A 22,343-nucleotide genomic window follows, 5' to 3' on the forward strand; every position below is an offset into this window, starting at 1 on the left:
TTTGTTCATGATGTGTATGCGACGTCAGCGTAGTAACTACGGTAGCATCTTGAACTAAGAACTGTATACAACAAATGTGCATTAGACTTGTCAGTTGTGAGCAGATAGTGTTAAGCAGTGAACGTGCAGCCATAGTGCATCAATGTAGTACCACAAATCGCAGTGGAGCAATATCTCTAAATCAAGTGTTCAAGACATTCTTCAGAATGATGAGCCATTGTGTTATTAATATGAACCTACTGCAAACGAGAAAGTGCAGAAACTTCCACGAAGGATTAACGCTCTGATGATATAACTGGCATTCAAGACGGTGTGATGCCCAAGGTGAACAACATCCTAAAGAAGGAGTTTTCTGACAGTTCCACTTGGCTGTATGAACTCCACTGGGGAGACTGTGTAGAACACCTGAGGCATCTTAATGTTTCTCAGTTCTTATTAATCCAGCGTTGAAACACTTTGGACTGAAGATGTATTTTGTAAATTTGACCCTAGAGAAAATATGCATCTAGTAGATTTTATGAGAGACTTCAAAGTTGTTTTGTCTGTGCTCTGGACTAGTAGAGAAAATAATTAATTTCTTAAAGAATATGTGGTAGAAGACGCATACAGATGGTCTCTTGACGTAACAGATTTCTGTTGGCCAGTAGCTGAACTGGAGAGTATGAACAAGATCAATTACTTAGATAATAAGCTGGATGAACAAAATATTTTTTTTTAGAGGATGACTTACCTTTGAGAGTATCTATATCCACGGAGTGGCTTTCAGGTTAAGAGTGGAAAGTAGTTTATGACTGGCAATCTCTAATTTACAGCAAGAACATTCCAGCGTTACTTTCTATGTATTCTTAATTTTTCGAAAAGGTACAGTAGACGATATTTGGGAGGGTTATCAAAAACGCGGTCGATTTCATAGACGAGACATAGAGGTATCGATATTGTTAATAGAAATGGGCGAATGTAGGTGAAAATATGCAACATTGGAATGGTTGGAGAAATAGCCAACTCAGAGGTGTTTAAACGAATTCAAAAGGCCGAAACGAAGGTCTGAGTTTAGAAATAGGAAGTAGTGACGGTCACACAACAAAATGAGGAGATTCTGTCTCACAGTCGCTGACGTACAGCAAAAACATTCCAGTGTTACTCTGTTAGTGAATGGAAACAAAGCACTGCCATCCATACGTGTCAGGGTTGAGAAACTGTGTTGTAATGATGGAGAAACGGAAATCAAGGAACAGTAGTCAACTGTGGGGTCCGGTTTTGTCTCTGGTTTTAGTGATTTGATTAATGTATGTGCAATAAAGTGTTGTTTTTACAGCAATGTTTATATTCCTTGTAGCTGTGAGTAGGATAGGGAGAATCTATGACTGAAAAATTCCAAAGCGTGTGTTTTACATGTTTAATTTCAATCTCATTTTGGAATTTATTTGTACTAGCCAACAATTTTGTTGAATGTTGGATGGGGACTTCTTCGGTGATCTCTATAATATACCACTTCTAAAGCAGGTGGGGTCAGAAAGTGTTACCGAAAAATACCTGGTTAGCGCCATCAGGTTGGCCATCTTCGTGTCGGTTTAACTGCAGCCTCCACATCTTCTGATAGGGCTCTTAGAATTTTGGAAAAAGAGCCAGTCAGTATTCAGGGCTTAGCCCAGCAAACAGTGTGCGTGTACTTCAGGATTCTGTTTTCCGTCTGCCAAGAGTATGGCAAAACTGGTGGTAGAAAATGCCCCTTCCTTTCAAATATAAATTCTGTATTACCGAAAGAAACGAAAATAATTCACTGTAGTGTATAAAAAGGATGCCTTACCTTTCCTTTTTCTTTGTGTTTGCTTGTATAGAGAGGGAACTGATTCGGACAATAATCAAAACTGGCATAATTTCGATGTTTCCATTACGTCCAACAATTATTTATTCATATTGCGATGAGTCTCATTCTTACAGTCTCATTCTCTTTGTTATTTAGAACCCAAACATGTTTCAACATTGATGTAGCATGATTAGCAGGTGTTCCATTTATCCTTACGGTATATTCTTTATTTTCTGTGGCTGTAATTATTAAGCTGGAAAGACATGCGGGCCACAGTGCATGATATCGCCTGCGCAATTCAACAGTAGATAGTTTTCACTTTAGATTTATTACGAGCTGTTCTTTGCAGGTCAGTAGTGCCCATTGCAGTTTTCTCTTTTTAGGCACAGTTTTATTGTCTGCATTCTTCTACATACTTTAAATGTAGAGATTCGTGAGTTTTAATAGTTCACACTCCTTAGAACCTCCATGTCATGGTTGTCCCTTTCTCACTCGTTTTTCAGTCTAAGAACAAATAAAGTAGTAGAGAACATTGCGAGGAACGTATCACACAGAATACTAACGTCTGCACATTACTGTTAAGAGTCCAGTGCCGTAAAGAGTGTTCAATATTTCATTTGCACGTTAGTATAGTCGTGTGGTTTACTCTTGTAAGACTATGTGATCACCATCTTAACTTCTCACGTGAACAGCGCTCTTACTCCAACTATGCTTTAATCTCTAAAGACTTTCAGTGACTTTATAATGATAAGATTTAAAAAGAAACTATCACTACAACACGCACCATTCCCTGTGGCTTTTAAAACTAAATGAAATACATTTAATTTTGACAACGTTTTATTGTGAGTAGTGAAATATTGATACAATTATTTGACAGAATAAAGTCCAGACATAGAGTGATGCGAGTAAAAAACTGTTAAGTGTTTCACTGAGTGCACTGAACATGAAAGTGGAAGAATGTCTTTTAGCAGGACGCATTCGGCAGGACAGCGGTGGCAGATTTAACCGGTCATCATCTCCATGAATTCTGAAACAGAGAAAGCTGCGTTGTAATGATATGGTTAACCGGCAACACAACAGGAGTCCTGTGGGAGAGAAAACCAAGCAGAATTATTTAGTTCTCGCTTAAACATCATACTGACACTTCCGAAATAACTTTTAGGCGTTGCGTAGAGTCGGACAACTACTACTCAAACTGGAGCTGTCATTTGTGTACAGAATTTTATATGATAATAGCTGTTCTTAAATGTCGTTTATGCCACAGTGGGTAGCTGTAATTTTGTGGGAGGTAATGCCCGACCGTGCGGGACTGTCACAAGACGAACTGTATATTGCTGACGAAGAAAACTGAATAAAAGATATTCAGCTTTTGAAGCAAACTGTGAGTGTATTGGATGTTGAAAATCCAATGGGGACATATCATAGCACTGTGAGCGTTACACGCACCTATTAATAATGAAAATGGAATTGCCCCATGAACTACACTGGAAACTGAAACGTAACAGCCCATAAGACCCACTTAAAACGAACATTTTCCAGTCTAATTCAGGAACACGCATGTAAACAAAATATGTAAATTGTCTAAAAAATTGTTGTTACTAAACTAATTATTGCACACAAATTACGTTAAAGTATAGAAGCTCTGTAAATGAAGGGAACATTTTCCTTGAAGGGACCCTCTAGTAATTAATAAAATATGAAAATGTATTATTGTAATTTCGTATTCGGGAAGTTATACCTGAATAAAATAACGAACATAAACTAATATAGAATTGTACTTGTGTTCTGGAGCAAATATAAGTTTATATATGTATTTTCATTTTTATATGTTAATTTTAATTGTTACTTACCTATAAAACCATTTTAAACAATGCCGAGGATTGTTCGGGATTGTTAATAAAGTATAAATAGTTACAGCCATATTTGGCATAGGGAGTCAGTAATTTGTGTGTATTTGGACAATAAGCATGTACCTTGTTGAGCACAATTCATTTCATTATTGTAAGTATGATACATCTTATTTCAGATTTGTCAAGATGCTTTTATTTACTTTGAGACTGTAATAAATATTCAGCTGAAACACTATACTGGATTAAATATTGTTTTAACTTTATAGTAAAAACCCACTGCCGCTGTTTTCCAGGACTTCCGCTGCGACAGATCGTCGGCTACAATGAGTACTTTAACTTTAATCAAAATTAATTCAATAGTAACGTTTTAAAACTCTTCAAATACTGAATCGCTACAAGATGGATACCTCGAGCATTCACATATGACGAGGCAGATAATATTTAACTTTTGCACTTTACTGACATGTGGTAAGAAAGCTCTGTCGGATTGTACATATGAAGTGGGTGGATAAAAATACAGAAACACCAAAAACGGAACACATTACCATGCCTAAAACGCTGCAGGAAAACGCTAGGCATTCAAAGCAACCCCCAGTCATATTAGAACGAATAAGCCCTCTGTGACAAATATTAAGTCAAAATTGACCAGGTTTCGACGCTACTGTGAGCGTCGTCTTCAAAATTAAACTAACTGTTCTAAAACATATTAGGTATATAATACACTAATAAAATTAAAGTTTGTACTGACTGGAAAGAGATGCAGTACTTACAAGTCACATCTTAAAAAATCTAAGGCGTTGTTCACTCAAGTACGAGCAGCCCTTAGCGGCTCGCCATCTTATTTACAACTATTCATGACGTCGCCTTTCCGGCTTAGATTTTTTAAAATGTGACTTGTAAATACTGCATCTCTTTCCAGTCAGTACAAACTTTAATTTTATTAATGTATTATATACCTAATATGTTTTAGAACAGTTAGTTTAATTCTGAAGACGACGCTCATAGTAGCGTCGAAACCTGGTCAATTTTGACTTAATATTTGTGTCCGAGGACTTATTTGTTCTAATATAATTCTGACACGGTCACTGAACCTTAGCAGCTATGTTCAAAGTTCAACCCCCAGTCGTTTCACAATGGGTAAATACAGGCCATGTATGGTTTTCAACGGTATATTATACCGTTCTTCCCGCGAAACAATGACAAATTCAGCTAACGATGATGGAGGTGGATAGCGATCACGCCCTTCTCTGCAAAGTGGACCACGAAGTCTCAATAACTCTGAGGTATGCTGACTGTGGTGCAACGGCAGATGCGACAGTTGATCCTGCTGATCAAAAACCAAGTCCTGGACGATGTGAGCTGTGTGAACAGGGTCCTGCCTTCTTGGAACACAGCTTCACCATTGCGCAACAAACATTGACCCATGGGATGGAAGTGATCAGCCAAAATGGTCACGGAATCCTTGGCACTAATGCGACCTCGCAGTGTAACCATGGGGCTCATGGAATACCATGATGTGGCTACCCAAATCACCGGCAAACTCCGCCATATTTCACTCTTGGGACGTAAACTCGGGGAGAAGTTGGAAACAGTGTGAAACAAGACTCAGGCGACCAAATGCCTTTCTTCCATAGCTCCATAGATCAGGTTTTATGGCGTCGGCACCACGTTTTCGTGTTACGGGCATTTACATCACTTGTGAGTGGTTTTGGAATTCCACCTCGCCCTGCAGTTCCCTGCTCGTGGAGTTTCCCACGTATTGTTTTGGTGCTGACAAAGATCGTGAGCGTGACACTAAGTTCTACAGTGACTTTTGCAGCACTCATGCTGTTATTTTTGGCCACAAGCCTGTTCAACAACTGCCTGTCACGATCATTCAATACACTTTCGACCGTGTTGTGACAGGCTGCTCTCACAACTATACAGGACTCTGTTCTGACCGCGACTGACACCTATAACGTACTGAGGACATTGCATCGGTGCCGTTCGTGGTCCAGTACAACAGCGCAACAAGGAGGCTTGGCTACCATCTGCATTTATGTTAAAGGATGCATTTTTCACGGTGTTTCCAATTTTTTCTCCAACTGCTGTAGATACACAACGCCGCTTGAAATCCCACTTACTAACTCTTTCGACATGTAGCGGATGATGGAGCAGATATTATTTTGAATAAGAGCCCATATCTACAAAACTTAGTGTGTGATGAGTTAAAGATCGGTGGTAATCAACTGCGACTCTCGTAATTATTACATTTGCAGCTAGCGGAATTCTAACCAACACTAACTGTGATTGTAATTGTCAGATGACTTCTGGACTCGTGCCTTAGCACTGAGCATTGTTACAACAATAGATAGCTGATTACAAATGCTATCGCCTCTCTACCTAGCTGTCAAGCGTTCTGGAGCACATTGTGTTCCTTGTTTTATTCATGAAACACCACAACGGTTCGTCTACGGACGTAGGTTAATGTGCAGATCACCTACCTGGCCCACCCTATATATCTTAGGATACTGTGAGAAAAATTGTGTTGTTTTTTGCTGCCAATGTTAATCGTACATTGGAATTACGTATAAAAATAGGGCAGGCAAATGCTGTTAATGGCCATTTTTGTCCCTCATTGATTCCTCCTGAAAGTTCGATCCATTCCCGCTTCACAGCGAAAAAAATAAAATCAATGATATAATTTGAACTCGTATGTTAAAACTCTTAGCAAGTGTTTCTATCCATACAACAGTTTATTCTTTGTTGCTGATATAACACAGATATCAGGAACGTTCACAGACTATAAAGCAATATGCAGCTAAGGCCGATTTATGGCTTAAGCGATACAAGCCCCACTTGGGGCACCAAGCAGACAGGGGCGCCATAACTGTAAAGGTTTCTACACAGGATGTATCAGAAGTAGTAACCGCCGCTTGATGCGCAAGAGAGAGGGCTACCAAAATGCAAGATTTGTATGTTTAAAACAATTAATTGTGAAAACTAATTCGTGTGAAACTGTACAAGGGAAAAGGGGCGAGGAGAGAGGGAGTAATGACAAGTCGCTTATATGGGAATGTGTGTCGTCTAAGGATTCCTGTATACAGGTTTCATGACATTTTCGTATCCTTAAGTGAATGACGTGTTGCTACATGGGCCCAAAGGGGGTAAGTCGACCCAGGGGTTCTCTATGCAAACTAGGAGAAGGACGTTCTTTGTTACAGGGATTATGTCATTTTCTTACATCTCTATTAACTAAACAGAAGCCCTGTAACGATAAATCTCTTTCACACAGTCCGTATTTTGTGTCTCTGATAACTAGAGCTGCGAACGAATTGAAAGGAATCGGTTCACTATCGCAGCACAGTAGAGTGTCATAAGCAGGATTGGTTAGTTGGTTTGTTGAGTTGCGGGAGTGCCCCAACCATGAGGTTATCCGTCCCAATGGTTTAGGAAAGGATGGGGAAGGAAGTCGGCCATGACCGAGGCAATTTAGGAATATCACGGTAAACCTAAATCAGGATGGCCGGACGCGGGTTTGAACCGTCGTGCTCCCGAATGCGAGTCCTGTGTGCTAATCACTGCGCCACCTCGCTAGGTGTCATAAGCAGGATGCCTCGTATGGTTTCAATGTCATGAAAGTAACTACTAGTTTTCGAGCAAGTGTTATGAAAATCAAGGATGTTTTGATAGTCACCCGATGCACTTGAAACTCCTGGTAAATTGTTGACATTACGAAAACTGCAGGTAACGATACGTCAGAGCAACGTCACCTAGAAGAATATACTGGTGTTTCCAATTTTTTAAACGTACAGATGGAGGTTTTTTTTCAGTTACCGATTTATGCGAAAGGAAGGAAATGTAAAGTTAGTTTTCCTTTTATCAGTGAAACATATTAATGAAAAAAGTGTGAAAATATTTCAGTCGTAATAAAAAAGTAATGACTGAGCTTAAAATAACTGAAATGAGAAGTGACAATAATTTATTTCTTTACCAAAAACGTCGTCAAATGTGAAGTTCACCGATATGTAATTCGAGTATTTTGGTTGTAATCGAGGAACGCCTCAGTATAATATATGACGCAAAAATAATACTATGTAGATACTCTAGGTGCTTCCAGTTTTTTGCTGCATTCTTTTCAAAATGCTGCTTTCAGATGCGTGTTTAAAGTACTGTCTTATGTTCGATAAAATTATGAGCTTCTTCGTTGTGATCTATCATTGCCTATAATGTATGGTCTCAATCTTTTCAGGTCAATGAAACGAAGTTATGTTTTGACTCTCCAGTATGAGTGATTATAAAGAGCCTATCTGACGCAGTGTACCACAAGGCATTCTGGCAGCGGACGATAAATGCTGTGCTGAACCTGATATGGCATTTTTATCATATTTCTCTCCTAAGTCGTTAGGAAGACGCAGCGGGAAGGTATGCTTCATGTACAGATTGTGTATTAGATGCCAAATAGTTAGGAGTAGTGCAAGATACGACAAAAAGGTAAGATCAGTTCGTCTTTCCACACATAAGCTTCGCAAAAGACAACTCATTATATTGTGTTATATGGTTTGAGATCTCATAACGACAAAGTTTCTGACACTCGAGTGCTTGGATATTTCTGAGAAATATTCTGAAAGAAACGATTAACAACATTTCTGCAATTTGCTGTTACGTGTGTCGCCGTGATGCTACTGATAATATTTCCTAGCTACTGGACATACTCGTTCATAATACTGTTGGGTCTTGATTTGATCAGTGAATCAATATAAAAGCAGACTAATTTTGATGCCCGTTAACTTGGGATGACAACGATGAAAAGTGATGAATCGGGGATTGATTATTCCATCAAGGCATTGCCGTAGCATTTTAAGTTGCCAAACAAGCGTCTTAAATAAGGATAACTAGTCTTTTAACAGAAATTGTGATGTTATTTCAAGGAGTATATTAACAAGAAGAAGTTGAGCGCTAGCTCTATACGGTGAAAATAAATGTTGTTGTTGTCGTGGTCTTCAGTTTAGAGATTGGTTTGATGCAGCTCGCCATGCTACTCTATCCTGTGTAAGCTTCTTCATTTCCAAGTACCTACTGCAACCTACATCCTTCTGAATCTGCTTAGTGTATTCATCTCTTGGTCTCCCTCTACGATTTTTACCCTCCACGCTGCCCTCCAATGCTAAATTTGTGATCCCTTGATGCCTCAGAACATGTCCTACCCACCGGTCCCTTCTTCTAGTCAAGTTGTGCCACAAATTTCTCTTCTCCCCAATCCTCTTCAAAACCTCCTCATTAGTTATGTGATCTAGCCATCTAATCTTCAGCATTCTTCTGTAGCACCACATTTCGAAAGCTTCTATTCTCTTCTTGTCGTTACTATTTATCGTCCATGTTTCACTTCCATACATGGCTAACCTCCATACAAATACTTTCAGAAAAGACTTCCTGACACTCAAATCTATACTCGATGTTACAAATTTGTCTTCTTCAAAAACGCTTTCCCTATCATAGCCAGTCTACATTTTATATCCTCTCTACCTCGACCACCATCAGTTATTTTGCTCCCCAAATAGCACAACTCATCTACTACTTTAAGTGTCACTTTTCCTAATCTAATTCCCTCAGTATCACCTAATTTAATTTGACTACATTCCATTATCCTAGTTTTGCTTTTGTTGATGTTCGTCTTATATTCTCATTTCAAGGCACTGTCCATTCCGTTCAACTGCTCTTCCAGGTCCTTTGCTGTCTCTTACAGAATTACAATGTCGTCGACAAATCTCAAAGTATTTCTTCTCCATGGATTTTAATTCCTGCTCCAAATTTTTCTTTTGTTTCCTTTACTGCTTGCTCAATATACAGATTGAATAACATCGGGGATAGGCTACAACACTGTCTCACACCCTTCGCAACTACTAATTTTCTTTCCTGTCCCTCGACTTTTGTAACTGACATATGATTTCTGTACAAATTATAGATAGCCTTATGCTCTCTGCATTTGCCCCCTGCCACCTTCAGAATTTGAAAGAGAGTATTCCAGCCAACATTGTCAAAAGCTTTCTCTAAGCTTACAAATTTCAGAAACGTTGGTTTTCCTTTCCTTAATCTATTTTCTAAGATAGGTCGTAGGGTCAGTATTGCCTCACGTGTTCCAATATTTCTACGGAATCCAAATTTATCTTCCCCGAGGTCGGCTTCTACCAGTTTTTCCATTCGTCTGTAAAGAATTCGTGTTAATATTTTGTAGCCGTGACTTATTAAACTGATAGTTCGGTAAGTTTCACACGTGTTGACACCTGCTTTCTTTGGGATTGGAGTTATTATATTCATCTTGAAGTCTGAGGGTACTTCGCCTGTGTCATGAATCTTGCTCAGCACATGGCAGAGTTTTGTCAGGGATGGCCCTCCCAATATTGTCTTACCATTATATAATCTGTCTGAAACCTTCCAGTGTCTCCAGGCCTCTTCCACATGTACAACCTTAAGGAATGTTGTCTACTCCCGGGGCCTTGTTTCGGCTTAGGTCTTTCAGTGCTCTGTCAAACTTTTCACGCAGTATCATATCTCCCATTTCATCTTCATCTACGTCCTCTTCCATTCGCATAATATTGCCCACAAGTACATGGCCCTTTATAGATCCTCTATATACTCCTTCCACCTTTCTGCCTTCCCTTCTTTGCTTAGAACTGGTTTTCCGGCTGAGCTCTTGATATTCATACAAGTGGTTCTCTTTTCTCCAAAGGTCTCTTTAGTTTTCCTGTAGGCAGTATCTATCGTACCTCTAGTGATATATACCTCTACATCATTATATTTGTCCTCTAGGCATTCCGGCTTAGCCATTTTGCGTTTCCTGTCGATCTCATTTTTGAGATGTTTGTATTCCGTTTTACCTGCTTCATTTACTGCATTTTTATATTTTATCCTTTCATAAATTAAAATCAATATCTCTTCTGTTACCCAAGGATTTCTACTAGTCTTTTTACCTACTTGATCCTCTGCTGCCTTCACTATTTCAACTCTCAAAGCTACCCATTCTTCTTCTACTGTATTTCTTTCCCCCGTTCTTGTCAATTGTTCCCTAATGCTCTCTCTAAAACTCTCTACAGCCTCTGGTCCTTTCAATTTATCCAAGTCCCATCTCCTTAAATTCCTGCCTTTTTGCAGCTTCTTCAGTTTCAACCTACAGTTCATAACCAGTAAATTGTGGTCACAGTTCACATCTGCTCCTGGAAATGTCTTACAGTTTAAAAACTGGTCTCGAAATCTCTGTCTTAACATTATATAATCTATCTGAAACCACCCAGTGTCTCCAGGCCTCTTCCACGTGAACAGCCCTTCTTTCATGACTCTTAAACCAAGTATTAGCTATGATTAAGTTACTCTTTGTAAAAAATTCTACCAGGCGGCTACCTCTTTTATTTCTTATCCCCATTCCATTTTATTTATTTATTGTTGCCCAAGACATCATAGAATAGAAACAATCAAATTATTAAACAAAATTAAAACAAACATAGTTAACATAACAGAGCCACCACATGAAAATATATTACGTAATACTATTATATGTCATGTAATAACGAAAATGGTGTACACCAAGGTCTCAGGTGTTCAAATTCCAAAATTAGTTCAGAAAATATCAGCCGGAATAGATTTGTAGCTTGCTGCATCCAAGTTGTCTTAGGACCACGGTACATCCAACTTTCTGCACATTTACAGGTGGGATAGATCTTGTAGTTCGTCACATTCACAGCGTTTATTAGCACTAATGTAGCCCCGTTTCTTCGTATGATCTCTACAGCTGGCTACGCCCGTCCTTAGGTTTTTCAGGACATTCAAAGTAGTATAAGGATGTTAGAAACCTTCATAAAATTCGGATTATTCCGTGGGCCTATTAGGGGAAGTTCCTCCACGGTTCTACACGACATTTATTGGGTGGTAATGAACTTGCTTTGGTTGCTTGCAAAAAGCTCTTTATTGATTTCAGTCTCAGCGACTGAGGCATATGTCCATACTTTGGGTTTGTTTTCGTTTTTCAATCTCTGCAGTTGTTCTTCTCCATTGTTCTGGGGGAGCCCATAAACCCAGAAGCTGATAGAACTGAATTACAGGGATAAGGCGAAGACAACCTGTAATGATACGTCCTGTCTCGTTCAAGGGCACATCTACTTGTTTTGCGTGGGTAGAGTTTCGCCAGACGGGGGCCACATACTCCGCAGCGGAAAAACAAAAAAGACAAAGCAGAAGTACGAAGGACAGAGGGTTGTGCTCCTAATCTACTGTTTATCAGCTTCCGTAATATGTTGTTCCGGATACATACTGTGTTCGTTACAGGTAAGGATGTGATCATGTTTGACTCCTAGATATTTCTGGTTAACGCAATGTGAGAGGCGATATCCATTCCACGTTATATTAACTGCTCTCTTTGCCTGTATGCTACGCAAAAGAAAAGCACAGATTTGTGTTTCTTTTAGTGTTGGGCTTTTGGTGATTATTATTGCAACAAACAGCTAATTATTTCAGGCACTCCCGTTAGTTTCTTTTCTAGCTCTCCGAAAATTTTGTCCTGAATGGAGATATCTGTATCATCAGATTACGTAAAGAAACGGCTGTCCTGTTTCATGGGCTGGTCATGGGTCTATGTGTTAAACAGCAGAAGAGATAGACGTCTTTTCAGTGGACGTGGGCAGTGAAAAGTAGGAGACTTTTCAAAGCCTTACTTTGCGGCAGTAAAATTAATGCGGTTATTATCTTCTTCAAAAATTAATTTAACTTGGTGCTTAATATCACAATACTTCCATTATATGACATAATCAATCACAGAGCCGCAGTTCTATTTCCCTAACTAGGTTGAAATTTCGATGTTTCGTAACCAGATGAAATTTTTGTGTTCACTTTAATGCTAACATGTTCATTCATTACTTATCTGTCTTTATGCTATGTTTCTTTGGTCGCTTGGACTCTCACATTAGGTATCTTGAATCAGAATAAAAGAGCTTTCGCTTTTATATTGTTATTTAATTTATTTATCTGCCATGTTATTATGATGGGAAGCTTCATGTTCAATGACTTATAACGTCTTAGGAGTCAAAGAACGTTTCGACTAGCGGGGGATCAAGTGTTTCTCTAGATAATATAGGAATAGAAAATTAAAGAATATGCAAAAGGAGGTGCAGGTATAGAAGCTATAAAACAAATATCGGTGGATGCGATTGGAGGAAATATTTGTGACCAAGAGCAGAATATAGATCTATACAAACTGCTGATCTAAATCCTTTACATTTTCGAACGTGATTGAAACATTCTATATCTTTCACATTCACTATCTGCACTATTTGAAAACATCTGATTTAAAAGCATTCCATCCATTTAGGTATGATCTTCACAACGGCGCTCCGTTGACTGTTTCCTCTCAGTAACATTCGTACGTGTTCTGTACGAGTAGATGGATTTGGCAAATCATCCACACTTTTCACTGTTCTAGCTTAAACCAAACACCTGTTATTTCCTAACGCTTCATAAGGAAACGTATAGTAGGTTTCTGTGGGATGATCGCGGCTGTGATGTTACGGTATACGCTATAAACTCCTGTCGACCATGTTAGCTGTGTTCCCGCCAATAGTATACGATCCGTCTCAATCTGAGTCAACGTGGTGCTGTGGTAGCTGTCAAACTATACACATCGGAACATTTTCCCATCTAACTTCTGTTCTTGGTCCTACTTTTATCACTCTTCTGTACAGTATTTTCGTCATGCATGTTAACATCATATCACAGGAGAACAAAGAGCTGTTTTCATGAAATAAATATTTTTTGTATCACACGTTTACGTAGACATTTCTTCATCTCTTTTTCCCAATAACACCGTGCTAAGTCTTTATAATTATTTTTCTGGTATGTTGTGTTTGGGAGATGAAAAGAATTGTCTGGCTACGATTGTCAACGTGTGTGGGAATCACTAAATCTTCCACAGTGATTAAGAGAACCCAGTTCCTAAATGTTTGAGACTGTTGCTGCGGGACGTAAGACAATAAGTCGAAAATGGATCTTACCATCGAAGTCGACGGTGCCGGAGCCGTCGGAGTCGATCTCCTCGATCATGATGTCCAGTTCCTCCGACGTCAGCTGCTCGTCCAGCTCGTGCAGGATTTCCCGCAAGCAGGTGGTTGGTATGTAGCCGTTGCCTGCAACAGATCACCAGATAACTTTAGTGGTTGTAGGGTAGTCTGTAGAACTGGACACAGCGTTAAAAGAACAGCTGCAGGTTCAGGAATGGACCTTCTCCATTAGGCAGAAATTGTTTAAATTACATTTGCACTGAAAATCTTCACAATCTCTGGACAAATTTTATTTGCCGTAAGATACGTCTTGTCTGGTGAAAGTCTCCAGAGATTCCTATACTAAATGTTCAAAACACGTTTACCACTTCAAAAGAAATAAACTAGCATATGTCTTTTGGGTCTGAGAAACTCAAATCGATATTGTTGTGGCAGCTCATCCGGAAAAAGGAGTCGAAACTCCAGTAAGCAAATACGAAATACTCGGGTCAGAGATAATGCTCCTTTTTCATAGGTGTTACTAAATATAGCAAACCGTCCATTCAAGTGCTTCAAATTAGATGCTTCTTCTGCACGTGCGCGTAGCTGAAACATTCCGACAGACGGCAGAGCAAAAGCAAACCATCAAAATGGCATCTACGCTAAATATTCATTAGAAATGACCTGTTGTAATTGAATTCTTGATTTCGGAAAGAGAAACCGTAACTACAGTCCTCAAACGTTTGTGTGCAACGTTAGGTAATCAAGCAGTTGTTAGGAGTGCGTAGAGTGATGAGTAAAAGAGGTTAAAGCATCTCAGGAAACACAGGAACTGAGCTCCATGATCGGTCACGATCCGAACGTCCTGTCACAGCCACCGCTCCCGACGCGATGAGTCGTGCGGATGCCAATATTCAACACAGCTCCTTCTGCTCACCAACTAGTGCTGACAGTCTTTTGGGATAGCGATCATGATCATATCTTGTATTCGTTGACAAAAGGGTCAACGTTTAGTACAGAGGCATAGATGAAGACTATGAACAAACTCAAGAACATTTTTCAAGCATAGCTACGCCCCGTGTTCGGTCTGACAACGCTCCAACACGACAATCACTCCGACACACAAGTTTCAGAACGTGGGAACCTATCGCCAAATTAGGTTGGACATCGTTATTTCACCACCCTACAGCCCAGATCTGGCTCCCTCGGACTTCCATCTGTTTCTTCATTTTTGCCTGTTACTAACATTGATACTGACGAGATATTAGTCCCAGGAATTCTAAGACATTAAAGAATGCTTTAATTTCCATTTTGATGTCGGATAAAAAATCACAAACACTTTTTTTCGTGTGATATAATAACAAATTAAAAAGTTTCGGATTATTCTCTTTAGTTTACTGCGAAACTTTACTTCTTGCCAAATTTCGTGATTCTAGGTTAACTGGAACTACCATATAGGTTTCAGTGAGTGAGTTTGCGAGTAACAGAATATGTGACGTACAGGGCGACAATTATTGAACCATGTGAAATAAAATCGTCATAACTTCTGAACGTCTTCCGTTAGGACGTTCAAATTGCACGGTTGGCCTCGAGGCATGATTAGAATTAAGTATGCGCAGTATGGTTTGGTGTAACGATGAAACTCACTTTCATTTGGATGGGTCCGTCAATAAGCAAAATTGTCGCATTTAGGAGACTGAGAACCCGCATTTCGCGATAGAGAAATCTGCTCACCCTCAACGGGTGACTGTGTGATGTGCAATGTCCAGTCACGGAATGATCGGTGCGATATTTCTTGATGGCACGGTGACTATCGAACGGTACGTGAATGTTTTGGAAGATGTTTTCATGTCCATTATTCAAAGTGACACTGATTTCGATAGTAGTTCATGCAAGACGGAGCTCGACCCCATCGAAATAGGAGAGTATTTGAAGTCCTGGAGGAGCACTTTGGGAACCGCGTTCTGTCTCTGGGGTATCCAGGGGCCACTGGCATGGACCGCAATTTTACGCCATATTCTCCGGATCTGAACACATGCGCCTCCTTTTTTTGGAGCTATATTAAAGGCAAAGTGTACAGCAATAGCACCAGAATCATTTCTGAGCTGAAAACAGCCATTCAGTAGGTCTCGACAGCATCGATGTTCCGACACTTCAGCGGGTCATGAAGAATTTCGCTATTCGTCTGCGCCACATCATCGCCAATGATGGCAGGCATATCGAACATGTCATAACATAAACCCAAATATTTGTAATGACGTTTATATGTTGAATAAAATGTGTGCACACCGTATTTTGTAACTAATTTACGTTTTTTTCATACAGTTCGATAATTGTTACTCTGTGTATTACTTCCACAATTTCCGGCACCTCCCTGATTCTGAGATCTCTGTCTTAGTTACGACTGCCGGAAGTAGCGTTAATCTTCAAGAGCTCACAACAAAATTATGAAGCGAGTGAGGAAGCATTCCTCGTCATGTTATCAGTAGGTAGCGAAATAGTCTTTCGATTGGTTTCTCTTCATTGATTTACGATCAATCATTTTAAGGGTTAAGCCTGCTAGGCCGTTTGTTTTGTAGACAACAATGTCAGTTCTCAACAGACTCTGACCGGCAATGGAAGAGAGACCCAGTGACGGAGGCGAAGACAAGTATAGCTACGCCCCGTAGTGAACAGTCAGAAGAGAGAGCGTCGGAAGAGGAAGGGGGCAGGAGTGGAGAGACAGAAAGACGTAGCTCTTGTTCCATTTTGAGAATAGGGGGCACAAGAGCGACGAACTGGGTCGAGTGGTTGGCTTGGCAGTCCAGTTAGCTTTTGGAGTGTGGCGCAAATGTCTGCAGCAGACCTGCAGACGCGGGCAACATCTAGCACGAATCGTTTCGCCAGGGACACATGGCCAACCCAAAACATTTGTTGCTCAGGTCGCGACGAAAATTAGCACTTAGCATTAGCTGTAGCCAGTTGTACGCTCCTGAGCAGTATATGGAGCTTGATAGTGCACTGAACAACATTGCACCAGTATTTGTTTCATTTGCAAACGAATAATTATAGCTATTAGGAATATTATCTTTAGGTTGATTAGTACCTTCAGGTACATGTAGCAAGAACAAGCCGTTAATGCTTATTTTCCCCTGGGCAGCTGGTCAGATATTGAAGCGTGAATGTGTGGACGCAAAGTGGGTAGTCTATACTGACAGGTGTTGCCCATTTTGTAGTACACTTAACACCCGTGCACAAAACATCAGGTCGAAAAATTTATGACGAGTTTGTGGGAAGACTGTTCGACACAAAGAAAAAATAACTAACACACTGAACTTGGCGTATGTTAAGGTACCAGTAACCACAAAATCTGCACTTTAACCTAACACCCTCTTTATCTACGCTCTTGAATAGTGGGCGGGAAGATCAGTTTGGGTTTGGCATATTTGCGGAAAGTTAAAACTTCGTGATGTACCAGGACTCAAGATATCCAAACAGGCCTCTCTGACAGACAAAAAAAGCGACTGTTTGCTACCAGTTCATTTCCATTCCTCTGCGTTCCAGAACACAGTTTTAATAATCACGAATATTAAGCACAGGGTGCACTGCAGAAAGAGTAAAGCGTGTCATTTTGGAATAATTATTTTTTTACATATGCCGGTTTAACATATATTTTCGTTGTTATGTTTCATTCTTATTCAATGTTTGTTGTTGTTGTTGTGGTCTTCAGTCCTGAGACTGGTTTGATGCACCTCTCCATGCTACCCTATCCTGTGCAAGTTCTTCATCTCCCAGTACTTACTGCACCCTACATCCTGTGAATCTGCTTAGTGTATTCATCTCTTGGTCTCCCTCTACGATTTTTGCCCTCCACGCTGCCCTCCAATGCCAAATTTGTAATTCCTTGATACCTCAGAACATGTCCTACTGACCGGTCCCTTCTTTTTGTCAAGTTGTGCCACAAACTATTCAATGTGCAGGGCGTGAAAAACAGTATAGACACCTCGTTCGTTTCTGGAGCCTGTTTTCTAACTTATTTCTAGCACACATACGCTGTGGGAATACGCGATTCAGAAGATGCAAGGAAACACCAATCAAAAAGAAAAGCAGCACAAGAAAATATGAGGGACTTTAAGTCCGATACGGCAAGTGAGAAAGGTTTTATTTAGAATGATGACTAGAGGGATGTCTAGAAACTGAATAGCATCATCGGAGAAGAGGATTATGGTTTCAGACAAGCGGATAGGCACGTGAGATGCTGTAGGCTTACTACTAGTCCCAGGAGAGGGGTACATCGAAAAGAGTAGGGAAATTTTATATTGTGTTTGGTTATGTGGAAGAAGTTTTTCTATTAGCTGAGGGGGGATGGGTTCATGCTTATCCTAAGAAAACAAGCCATCGACTGGAGAGAAATAAAATTGATTAAGGAGCTATATCTTCAGCAAAACCCGGTCAAAACTGGTGGAGAAGAAACGAAGGGAACAGAAATAGGAAGAGGAGTCAGGCTGGTGTGTTGCCGTTAACCTACGCTTCTTAACGCCTCTCTGGAAGAGATCTGTGTAGAGGGAAAGGTTGGCACTACACGAGACGAGCGAGCGGGTGGAGAAGGCAACATGCTGGAATGTTCACGTTTCTCTGGCGTATTGGTGGTGTTGGCGGAATTCAACAAAGTGCTTAATAAATGGTGGAAGACTTAAATACAAAATGCGATAAATTAGGAATGAAAATAAATGAGAAAAAGAGTGCAAAATGATATTGAGAGGGAAAGGAAAGAAAAAGATATCTGGGGAGAACAGAAACCTCTCACACGCCATAAGGAAAGGAAAGAAAATTGGCCAGGTTACATCTTGAGGTGGTAGTATTTTATCCAGAAACGAACTGAATAGTTGGTAAAAGGAGAGACAGTGAGAGTGAGAAGAAGATACCAACTAACGGATACTGCTATGAAGAAAAGCGCAAGACAGAGGTTCCACGTCTGGACTCATGATTCGCTGCATTTTGCTATCTGGAATACTGTATGTAACATCTCTAGAGGTTCGTCAGTGGTCGTGGTGGTGCTGTGGTGTTCTGTTGCCATGTCAGTCCTCGTGGACATCCAGTGAGGTCAATCTGCCCAATGCTCCATAACAATCGTAAGTCTTCTAGAGGTACATAGCGGTGGGATAATTTATAATACAAGGGAAAACTTCAAATGCTAAACACACTAGTCATGCGATCAGTGATCTTACCGACAGAGATACGAAAAAATTAAATAGGTATGTTACCACTAGTAAGCAGACGACCGTCGGGAAGAAGTGATTACTGAGCTTAATGTAAGTGTAGAGAACACATTGTTCAGAGAACACAACATGTCGGGAACTTCAAAAATTCATTATTCGTAGAGCAGACATTATCAAAGTTCTTATAATCTAACTGAATTCAAAGGAGAGACTCCAGACCTATGGAAATCTATAAGATGGTCTGTATTTATACTATTCTCTACCGCAGGACGTTATTGGGTATGGAGAACACCAGATAAAATGAAAAACCTGAAATCTCCTGTTCTCTCTTTCAACTGTAACATCAAGTGGTTGTTTTTGTAATAGTTTGGATGGTTATCACACGATTCCTACGGTCACACTGAAAGAACAGATAACTGGTAAGATGTATGGAATCATTTTAAAGTGAAGATCTTCGATCCATAGTCCGTTCGTTGTCAGCAAGAGGAAACTAGGTCTTCCAAACTGATAATCATCCCATTAAAAGTAATATAAATGTCCAAAACCTGTTTACTTAGCACGAGGATGACACAGCGTATTCTCTTCTCCACACAATGATTGGATTTGAAAGGTGATTGGATTTGAAAAGTGCACAACCATTGTTGTGCATGCTCTATAACCAATTATTAACTCTTAACCCTCCTGCAGAATATCTCTAAGAATTTGGACAAGCTTCTGTTAGTAGAATGCCACAATATAATCTCTAGGTTTCATGTGAGACGATCCCCAGTGGGATCCGCACCAATCTGGATGTTGAAGGTGAGCCTGCACAGTGTTTTGATGATTGCGATGTTACACTGAAGGAGGAGGAACATGCGCAGCTCACCTTGCTTGTCGTAGAGACGGAAGGCTTCGCGGAGCTCCTTCTCCATGACCTCGTCGTCCTCCTCTATGATGAACCTGGCCGCCAGCGTCACGAACTCGTCGAACTCAAGGCGGCCGGACTCTGCGGAGTTACACACACTTTGTAAACAACCTGGTGATTTCGAACACGTCATGTAGCGGTTGTTGGCATATAGCCTTGACCAAACACGGCAAATGAGAAAATTGGCCATATACACCGCAAACAAACAGACCCGTCTTTTGCGTAGGTTACAGTGACAGCAGAATTCATTGTACTGTTTATGAAACAAACTCTCTTTATTGAGATAGACAGAGCAACATAGGTGAGATAATTTGCTTGTTACTACAGTTTAAGAAAATCTCAGAATCAAACAGAGAATTTACAACTTAGTGTTTTTTTTAATCACAAATATACCAATGCTAATGCAAGAATTCTGTCGTTTCTCCTTATTACATTTTACATAACAACATCTGAAATATAACAAAATTGTACACGACGCATCATTTTACAGGGTGCCTCAAACTCATAGTGTCAAAAATGTACACATCGTAGAAGATTAGAAACTGAGAACTTGCGAATAAGAAACTAATGATAAAAATAAACATGTATTTTTTTTTTATTTACACTTGACAGGAATGACATAAGCTCATAGCAGAATGTACTGGCTGCCACTCACGCGTGCTTTACGACACATGATATTTTGCCGCCATATACACATCGTTTTTAAAGGAGGCGATAACAATGTCGATACGTCGGGCAGTTCTTTGCTATGGACCACAAAGCAGTTTGAAACTAGTGCCTAAAACGCTTTGCTCACTCAAGATCTTGAACCGCTTAAACTATTTATCTCTATATCACAGTCTACTCTGCTGAGAATCGTCTACGGTCTATATAATTTTGATTCTAAGGCCTTGGGACACATTATACATCACCTTAAGAGGGTTGGTCTTGGTGCTTCACATCGCATATTCAAGTTGCATTCACATCCATTCGCGGGTGGAGCGTGAGATGGATGGCTTTTTCTCGTGCATACGAGTGTACGTATGATTCAACAACACGCTCCATAAATTGTCGATTTTTAGGTGGCGAGTCATATGCGTCTTGTTTCTTGAGACATTCGGAACATTTTTAGAGCAAATATTGCAACAAATGTCAGGTTAACCCCCTGAGAAATGCGAGGGCTATTTGGGAAGTACGGTCCGGTCGATCGAGAAATGGAAACCACACTGAAAATTTAATGAAGCTTTGCATGGATATGTTGGACAGCGTCTCTAGTGTGCCTCGTAGATCGCGTCAAGTCGATCTTTTCAGATCAGAATGCATAGTGAGCATGCAAACATGCCTAGAAAATAGTGTCGTCTACCAAGTATGAGTGCCTGTGAGAGCTTTCGCCTGCTTTTAAGCAACCCGCATAATGTAACTGTCATACATTCCTCTTCATGACAATTCCTGACTGCACACAGCAAGGACAATGAGGACGGCCCTACAGCGTTTTCAGTGGGAAGTGTTTGGCCGTCTACCATATACCCCGAACTTGGCTCCTTTGATTTTCATCTCTGCTCATAGGAACCCCTGGATACGAAGACAACATTTTGGCACAGACAACAAGCTGCAAATCAACGTAAAGAATTTGCAGAAAGCACACGTGGCTGCTTTGTATGACGAGGGTATTGGAAAGCTGGTGCAGTGCCACGATATATGATTCAGTCGGAGCGGCGACTTTGCAGAGAAGTAGCTGGAAGGTGTAGCTGATTGTCGCAAATATAACATTTTGCATTTTCACTGTGGTTTCTGTTTCGCGACCAATCGGATCTTTCTTTCTCAGTAACCCTCGTGTTATCAGCTCCACAACTTTTGATTTCACATATCCATTTTGTGACTAGTTTTCTGAATCTGAATGATCCAAAACACTTTGTATGCTAAATAGTAAATTAAAAACCCGGAATGAAGGCAGATAAGAAAGCCTCTTGTATCGCTGGTACTCTGCAGCATGCTCACTGTAGATATGTCCAATTAATAATTACGTATTTGACATATCTGCAGTTCAGAATAACTCCAGAACAAACCAGGAAAATTCAGCAACACGAATCCAATTTAAAGCAATTTCTAAGCAATATATTGTAGGCGTAGTCCATCATAATGCTCCAACTTGCAGTTCGAGCACCAAACGGCGTGAAAACGAATTCGACGACGTCCCAGACATCACAGTGACATTTAGACGGCGCAACATAATTAAAGAACCGCTTTATCGAAACTCAGTACTTCCCACCCATTGCGAGGCTTAATTTTGAAATTTGGCTTTAACGTACAACGTTCGTTTGTAATGGTGCAAAAGCGTGGCGCTGTGTGACGTCACCCTAGGGCTCAACGAAACTGCAGGGTATCGACATATGCTAAAAAACGGCCGAAGCCTAGACGTTCATGTGACGTGTGCAATGGGTTAATGATGTCACATTGGTACCAAAACTCTCCAAGTCTTTGAGGACGTGGCACACGATGGAAACATATTTTCAGCCCCTCTTGCCCAAATTTCACCCCTTCTTTTGATGCGTCTGCGATGGTCAGTACCGCGGCACACAGCTTTGAAATTACATGGTTTTTCTT

At 40.3% G+C, this 22,343-nt stretch overlaps 1 protein-coding gene across 1 annotated transcript in view; it reads right to left on the reverse strand.

Moving 5' to 3' along the window:
- Positions 1-2,626: 2,626 nt before the first annotated feature.
- LOC124794947 (troponin C, isoallergen Bla g 6.0301) overlaps positions 2,627-22,343 on the reverse strand; it is a 152,678-nt gene continuing 132,961 nt past the window's right edge. The window contains exons 4-6 of the mRNA XM_047258665.1: positions 19,722-19,841; positions 13,674-13,805; positions 2,627-2,834 (exon numbers count right to left, since the gene is read on the reverse strand). Of these exons, the coding sequence (XP_047114621.1) occupies positions 2,809-2,834; positions 13,674-13,805; positions 19,722-19,841 (278 nt within the window). The 3' untranslated portion in view covers positions 2,627-2,808. The remainder of the gene's footprint in view (positions 2,835-13,673; positions 13,806-19,721; positions 19,842-22,343) is intronic.

The sequence above is a fragment of the Schistocerca piceifrons genome, chromosome 1, assembly GCF_021461385.2.
Source record: "Schistocerca piceifrons isolate TAMUIC-IGC-003096 chromosome 1, iqSchPice1.1, whole genome shotgun sequence".
NCBI classification, from domain to species: domain Eukaryota; kingdom Metazoa; phylum Arthropoda; class Insecta; order Orthoptera; family Acrididae; genus Schistocerca; species Schistocerca piceifrons.